This window comes from Mandrillus leucophaeus, unplaced genomic scaffold, assembly GCF_000951045.1.
Source record: "Mandrillus leucophaeus isolate KB7577 unplaced genomic scaffold, Mleu.le_1.0 Scaffold12, whole genome shotgun sequence".
Classification (NCBI taxonomy): Eukaryota; Metazoa; Chordata; class Mammalia; order Primates; family Cercopithecidae; genus Mandrillus; species Mandrillus leucophaeus.
Window position 1 is genome coordinate 6,894,801 of NW_012100320.1, and position 7,946 is coordinate 6,902,746.

A 7,946-nucleotide genomic window follows, 5' to 3' on the forward strand; every position below is an offset into this window, starting at 1 on the left:
GTTCGAGACCAGCCTGGCCAAACCAGTTTTGTTTAGTAGAGCGAAACCCCGTCTCTACTAAAAATACAAAAATTAGCTGAGCTTGGTGGGCTGAGCTTGGTGGCGGGCGCCTGTAGTCCCAGCTACTCGGGAGGCTGAGGCAGGAGAATCACTTGAACCCGGGAGGCAGAGGTTTCAGTGAGCTGAGATTGTGCCACTGCACTCCAGCCTGGGTGACAGAGTGAGACTCTGTCTCGAAAAAAAAAAAGAAGTGGCTCACGCCCGTAATCCCAGCACTTTGGGAGGCCACAGCAAGCGAATCAATCAGGAGATTGAGACCATCCTGGGCAACATGGTGAAACCCTGTCTCTACTAAAAATACAAAAATTAGCTGGGTGTGGTGGTGCACGCCTATAATCCCAGCTACTTGGGAGGCTGACGCAGGAGACTCACTTGAATCAGGGAGTCAGAGGTTGCAGTGAGCTGAGATCATGCCACTGCACTCCAGCTGGTGACAGAATGAGACTCTGTTTCAAAAAAAAAAAGAAACCCACATCTGGAAATGGTGTAGAGAAACCACAGAGCTCCAAAAGCAAAGATCTTAAAAGTAGCCAAAGAGAAAAGAAACCTTGTTTACAAAGAAACAAAAACTATATGGTGGCAGGAACAGTGAATTTAGAAGACAGAAAAATATCTTCAAAGTATTAAGAGAAAGTTAACCCAGAATTGTGTGCCCAGCAAAACTGCCTTTCAAAAATGTATGTAAAATAGAAACATGAAGGTGAAATAGGGACATTTCAGAATAAAACCGAGAGATTTTACCACTAACAGACCTTAACTAAAATAATTTCTGGAAGATATACTTTAGGAGGAAGGAAAATGATCACAGAAAAAGGGAAACATTTGTAAAAATATGTAACTTATTTCAATGCAAGAAAGAATGACGAATAAACTATTAAGTATGTAAATAATTCCAAAAATTGTCTGCAAAAAACTTCTAATGAAAGGTGATGATGGTCTATAATTTGTGGGGTTAAAAAAGGACACACAGAAATACTGGGCAATATTTATAGATGGGTGAAGGAGGCCCGAGGTTGGTGGGGAGAGTTAGACTGTTCTAAGTTCTTTGTATTCTTCTAAGAGAAGGTTCAGGTATTTGTTCACTTTAGACATTGTTAAATGTGCATGGTACAATTTCAAGGGTAATCACTACAAACAGAAAATGTGTAACTTCCATACCAGTAAAAAGTAAAATAGAATAAAAAAACAAAAATCAAATGCAGAAGAAAAAGGAAAAAAATAAGTTTAAAAAAGGAAAACAAATGGAAAGCCAAAAATTAGTAGGGTGAAAATCTAAATATATCAGTAATCACAATAAGTATAAATGGACTAAACAATAAACAAAAAGACACATTCTTAGACCTAAATTAAAAAATATATAAGGCACACCTAAAATAAAAGGACACAGGAAAGATGAAAGTAAAATGATGAAAAAAAGATATAGCAGGCAATACTATTAAGTTGGTGAAAAAGGAATTGTGGTTTTTGCCATGACTTTTGCGCCAACCTAATAGTTAAAAGAAAGTTGGTGTAACTATGTTATCATTAGACAAAATAGACTGTAAGAGATAAATAAGGACTTTATATAATGATAAAAGGTTTTATTTATCAGGGAGATGTAATAGTTCTAAAGTTGTGTTCTAAATAATTCTAAAGTACCTATTAAAATAGCATCCAAATATATAAAATAAAAATTTATAGAATTATGGAAAGAAATTGACTGATCCACAAACATAGTGGGTTATTTCAACACAATGCTCCCAATTATTGATGAGTCAAGAAAGATTTGAATAACACAATTCACTAGCTTAATTTAGTGAATTTAGTGATATAAATTACCCTGCATTCAACAATCAAGGAACAGACATTCTTTTCAAGTGCACTTGGAATATTTTAAAAAATTGACCATATAAAAGGCCATAAAACCAGCCTCAACCAATTTCAAGAATCTGATGTACATAAACTACATTTTATGACCTGCAAGCGTAGATTTAACTTAAGCAATCAAATTAGAAGTGCATAAAAGAAAGGTAAGTGACACATCCCCTAGGTTTTGGAAATTAGAAAGTACACTTCTAAATAACTTATAAGTCAAGTAAGAAATCATAAAAGAAATAAAAAGTTGTACAGATACAATGATAAAAATTATACATATCAGGACTTATGGATGCAGGAAAAATAGTAATTACAGGGAAATTTATAGCTTTAGCTGCTTTCATTAGAAAAGAAAACAGACTGAAAATTAATAAGCTAGGCTTCACTGTAAGAAGAAAAAAACTCCCAACAGAATAAACTCAAAGAGAGCATAAGGAAAGAGATAATAAATATAAAGGTAAAAATTAATGAGGCAGAAAACCAACATACAATAGCAATGATCAACAAACCAAGGCCAGACGGGGTGTGGTGGCTCATGTCTGTAATCCCAGCACTTTGGGAGGCCGAGGTAGGTGGATCACTTGAGGTCAGGAGTTCAAGACCAGCCTGGCCAACATGGTGAAACCCTGTCTCTACTAAAAATACAAAAAAATTATCTGGGCATGGTGGCACATGCTTGTAATCCCAGCTATTTGGGAAGCTGAGGCGGAAGGATCGCTTGAACCCAGGAGGAGGAGGTTGCAGTAAGCCGAGATCGTGCCACTGCACTCCAGCCTGGGCAACAGAGTGAGATTCTGTCTAAATAAATAAATATATAAATAAAAAATAAAATAAAATAAAAAACAAGCCAGGGAAGGGCCAGATAAAATAGATAAATGTTGGGCAAGATTCCTTTAAAAAAGGGGGACAGGGCTGGGCGTGGTGGCTCACGCCTATAATTCCACCACTTTGGGAGGCCAAGACGGGCAGATCACTTGAGGTTGGGAGTTTGAGACCAGGCTGGCCAACATGGTGAAACCCTGTCTCTACTAAAAATACAAAAATTAGCTGGGCGTGCCAGCGGGTGCATGTAATCCCAGCTACTTGGGAGGCTGAGGCAGGAGAATCGCTTGAACCCGCGAGGCGGAAGATGCAGTGAGCTGAGATCACACCACTGCACTCCAGCCTGGGCAACAGAGGGAGACTCCATCTCAAAAAAAAAAAAAAAAAAGACAGTAGCATTCACAAATAAGCAAGAATATGAATGAAGAACAGAAGAAAGCTGCAAATATGGAAGAGATGAAAAAGATAAACATGCCATAAATAACATTACCCTAGTAAATTTGAAAATTTATTAGAAAGGGAAACATTTCTAAAAACATGTAACTTACCAAAGCTGCATCAAGAAAGCCTGGAGACTTCCAGTCCCAAACTGGTAGTGTAGAAGCAACTTGGCTACATTCCTTCCCACAGAAAACCAGAAACACATACTCAGTGCTGAGATGATCAGCACTATTCCAGCAATTTTCCAGAACCCAAATATGAGAATGAGGCAGTTCCTGGAGTCACAGAGAAGTGAAAAAGCTCTGAGCAGTCAGTAAGATAAATGGATTTCTACATCCACAACTCCCCTCCCTATAATCTGCCCAGCACCAAGTGCATGGGCAATTTCCCCTGACTCGTGATTTCTGCACTGGAAAAAGTGAGATTGAGGTGGACGACTAGCTTTCCCACCATTGTGGGTTTCCTGGCAGGAGACCTTCCCTCTGCCTCAACCCATGGGAAGCATCATGATTGCCTGAAGGAAGCAATATTTCTGAGGACACTGAGAGACCAAGGAGGGAGGTGAGGATACTATCCCCAGCCCTGGAAAACACTGTTCTGTAACTCAACCAAAGAAGACACCAAATCAGAGTGGCTGTTTAGCAGCACCACACTGTAGCAGTTGCATCCCACAGGTCGCCTGGGCATGAATCCCTAGCCAGCCTATCCATACTGGCAGGATATCTGCTCTGGGACCTCCTGCATTTGGAACTTCAGTGTTCCAATTGTTCATTAGAGCCAAGGCAAACCTGGGCTTTAGGAATCATCTAGTGCCAAAAAGGAGGCAGCGACCTAGTGGAAAACAAACAAACAAACAAACAAGAAATTCAGCAGTATATTACAAAGATTCTATAAGCAAACATACCCAATAAAAAGCAAAACAGGTCACACAGAGAAGACTTGAATAAATAACTAATCTTTCAATGCAAAGATGTAGATGTATATCCACAAGAAACAATAGGAAACAGGAAACCATGACCACCCCAAACAGACAAAGCATGGAACCACTGATGACCCTAAGAAGATGCCAATATATGAGCTCTCTGACCAAAAATTCAAAATAGCAGTTTTAAGGAAACTCAGTGATCTACCAGATAATACAGAAAATCAATTCAGAATTTATTAAATTTAGCAAAGACACTGAAATTTAAAGAAAAACAAATCTTGGAACTGAGAAATACATCTGCTAAATCAAAAAATTCACTAGAGACTCTCAACAGCAGAATGGATCAAGCAGAGGAAAGAATCCATAAGCTCAAAGATAGGCTATTTGAAATTACATAGAGGAGAAAAAAGAAAAAAAGAATACAAAGGAATGAAGATTGCCTATAAGATATAAGAAATTGCCTCAAAAGATCAAATCTAATAATTATTGGTGTTGAAGAGGGAGCTGAGCAAGAACAAGGGGTACAAAGCTTACTTAAGTAAATAATGAGGCTGATTTGAGTAATAATAAAACTCCAGTCTCCTGCACAGCCAGCTCTGCATGAATTACCCTTTCTCGATTGCGATTTCCTTGTCTTGATGAATCAGCTCTGTCTAGGCAGCAGGCAAGGTGAACCCCTTGGGTGTTTACAAATTTGGTGGCTCTTACAGGAATTGCCCTTGTGGCTACCTGCCTGTGGTTCAGTGGCCCCCCTCCAGCGATGGATCCAGAAGCCAGCCCAAGCGGCCACCTAAGTTCTCTTGAACTGGGGGCTGACTCTGGTACTCTCTCTACTGGCGGGGTGCTGCTGACCCAGTGCGCATGGATTTAATTGCAATGGAGAAGTAGTCATGGGGAGACATCCCTTAATTGTAGCCCTATCACAGGGTGTCTGTGTAGCCCCATGCTGGGGTGTCTGTCTGTAGCCCCATTGCAGAGTGTCTGGCTTGGTGAGTATCCTAGGTGCTGCCAATGCCTCCTTTCTTTTCCTGACTGGGTCTGTACCCCTATGGTGGATGTCTGTTGCCCTATTCGGGGTGTCTGTTTGTAGCTCTACCATAGGGTGTCTTGTGTCTGTAGCCTCATTGTGGGGTGTCTGTTTGGCTCCTGGGGGCTCTCAGTTGGCTCTTTCTAACTAGTAGGAAGAATCCTGGTTTGGGAGACTTCTCCTCAGTCAGGAAGATTTCGAGGCAGTTTCTCAGACGGAGAATAGGAGGATAGTTTGGAAGGGATACTCTTGGAGTTCTTGATTAGGGTTCTAATTTGGAAGGCCTTCTGTCTGTCTCATCTTTGTGTGTGTTTGTGTATGTGGAAGGGATCTTAGAGGTGTTGCTGATGGAAGTCCAGCAGGTCCAGCTCAGAACCCTCCTTATTTGTCTAGTCATATTCGATGTGCCCTAAAGAAGGCTCAACGGACATGTTTCTTAGGGTGACTGTCTGCTCTTTGCCTTGCCCAGAGACCCCATTGTGAATTACCATTTGGAGGTCGTCCTTCCCCATCTGGAGTGGATCAGAAACAGGGAACAACAGGAAAAAGATTGAGCTTTCCCGGGCTGATACTGGGTGCTGAATGAGGCGACTAATGTCTGTTTTGTTATGTGTATTTTGCTGGGATGGAAAATGTAAATTTGGTTCCCCATGCAGCCCGTTGGGCAGCATCTTGCAAATTAAGAATGTTGCCTATGGTCCATAAAACAGCAAAGAGTGATTTTTCTCTTGTAAAGTGGCTTGAACCCCACAGCTATAGCAAAAGTGAGCAGGGTCATCAGAAGCCACTCCGTTCTAGAAGCTGCAGAAAAAGGAAACCCAGAAACCTGGTATGACAGCAAAAAGGGTAAGAAATTCTTACCGGCCAAGTTTCTGGTCTCTCTTTCTCTTTCTCTGTCTGGGTAAACAGTAAACTATTGGTCTCCTCTGCAAGGGTTTGATTAATAGAAAAAAGGGTTTGTAAGACTAATCTTAGGCTGTAGCAAATCTGCTGTACTTTGTATGAAGAATTTGTCTTTCTGTGTTCTGTAATGGAGAGAGGGGTATCACAGGATAGAATGTGGGTTTCGGACCCCTATAAGCTCACTTTTCAAGCCAGCTTGGCAGGCTGGTCAGTTACAAACCTTGCTACGGGTCCCTGAAACCAATACTGGATGAAATTCCTGTCGTTTTGTGTCCTTAAGAGCTTAACCTTGTGACCATGTGGGGATACTTTCTCTGGGTTTTCGCCATCCAGAGGACAGGAATTTTGGGGTTCATGTTGTAGTTAGTCCTAAAACTTTTTTTGAGCAGTTAAAAGCCTTGCAAGCTTGAAACTGGCTTCTCTAGGCTCCTTCTGGGGAGAGTGATAGAAACTGCTCAATGCTGAATACTCAGTAGCTAAGGCTTTGTCTTCTGACAGCGGTGGCCTGGGTTCAGTTGTTGGCTTCTGGAGTGATTCCTTTCTGGTTTGTTGTTTGTGTAACTTTGCCATTTATTGAGTTTTTCTCCCCCATAGTTAGCTTCTGATTTCCTCTCTTGAATTTTCCTTTCTCTGAACTACCTTGTGGAGATTCTAAATCTTGTAAAAAAAGAAACTGCTTACCATGTCTTTGAGGCACCTAGGAGGTTACCTTTGGTAAAGTTCAGAAGCTAGAAATACTGGCCACTTGGCGTAGCTAAAGTCAAGTAGTAAGAGATTTGAAAGGATTTCTTTTTTAAAGAGCACTATGGTTAAAAGTCAGCATAATTTAAAGTGGATAAACAAGCTACTATAGATATATTTAAAGGCTTTTCTGTTTTTCTCTTCTTGGAACTTGTTTTTCTGGGAAAAGATTTTTTCTTCTCAGTCGACTGAATTATTTTTCTCCTTTTTTTTTTTTTTTTGGTCTTACCTCTCTTAATGCACACATGAGAGGCCCTAAGATAACTTCTGGTAGCCTGGGACTCCTTGGGAAAAACAGAGGAGGCACCACAGACCCCGTTTTGGGAAAAAACTTCTGTTTTCCTCATGAAACCCCAGGAATTAAAAGCGGATAGATCCCTCTCAAAATCAAAGGCTCTGTTCTGTTTTGCATTGTGTTATCCGATGGTTTTGAGTTTTTGGGGGTATCAGAAATTACTTCTCATTATGATAACTAGGTAGGAAATACACTTTAGGGGATGGCTAATAGTAGTTATGGAGGATACTTGACTCTGCACACTTGGATCAGAGATGCTTGCTCTTGGCCACCTGGAAGATAAGGAGACATCCCTGCCCCGACTGGGAGATGAGACTCCCCTGAGAGATGGGCCGATTACAAAATGGGCTGATTGGCTTTGGCTGCCTTGAATGGAATGCAGGGTAGAAGCACTGCGCGGTCTTCTCCCACAGTATTTCCCTCCTCTTGGGGATCCAGGATCCAGTATAAAATGGCACCATTAATTTTGGGGATCTGTCTTTGCCTTCAGCAGCTTATTTGCTGCTTTTTTGGCCCTAGAAACGCATGCTTTCCCGGCCCTGTTCCTCCAAGGGCTCCACCCTGAAGCCAGTCATCCAGTTAAGAAACTGGCAAATGAAAAATTTTACAAGTGCTAAATCTTCTATCTGTCTTTGTATTTATATGTATTGTTTGTTTATATGTAAAAGAGCTCTGATTAATTTGCTTAGAAAAATAAGTGCTTAGACTGGGCATGGTGGCTCACACCTATAATCTCAGCACTTTGGGAGGCCGAGGTGGGTGAATCACCTGATGTCAGGAGTTCGAGACCAGCCTGGCCAACATGGTGAAACCCCATCTCTACTAAAAATACAAAAATTAGCCAGGCATGGTGGCACACACCTGTAATCCCAGCTACT

The 7,946-nt window shown here is 41.1% G+C and overlaps 2 protein-coding genes across 2 annotated transcripts in view; one reads left to right on the top strand and one right to left on the bottom strand.

Moving 5' to 3' along the window:
- CLN6 (ceroid-lipofuscinosis, neuronal 6, late infantile, variant) overlaps positions 1 to 7,946 on the bottom strand; it is a 62,289-nt gene that overhangs the window by 39,931 nt on the left and 14,412 nt on the right. The gene's annotated exons all lie outside the window — the stretch shown is intronic.
- LOC105531434 overlaps positions 1 to 7,946 on the top strand; it is a gene marked incomplete at its 3' end in the record, with an annotated part of 35,077 nt that overhangs the window by 26,995 nt on the left and 136 nt on the right. The window contains 1 exon segment of the mRNA XM_011969353.1: positions 7,791 to 7,913. Within this exon segment, the coding sequence (XP_011824743.1) occupies positions 7,791 to 7,913 (123 nt within the window).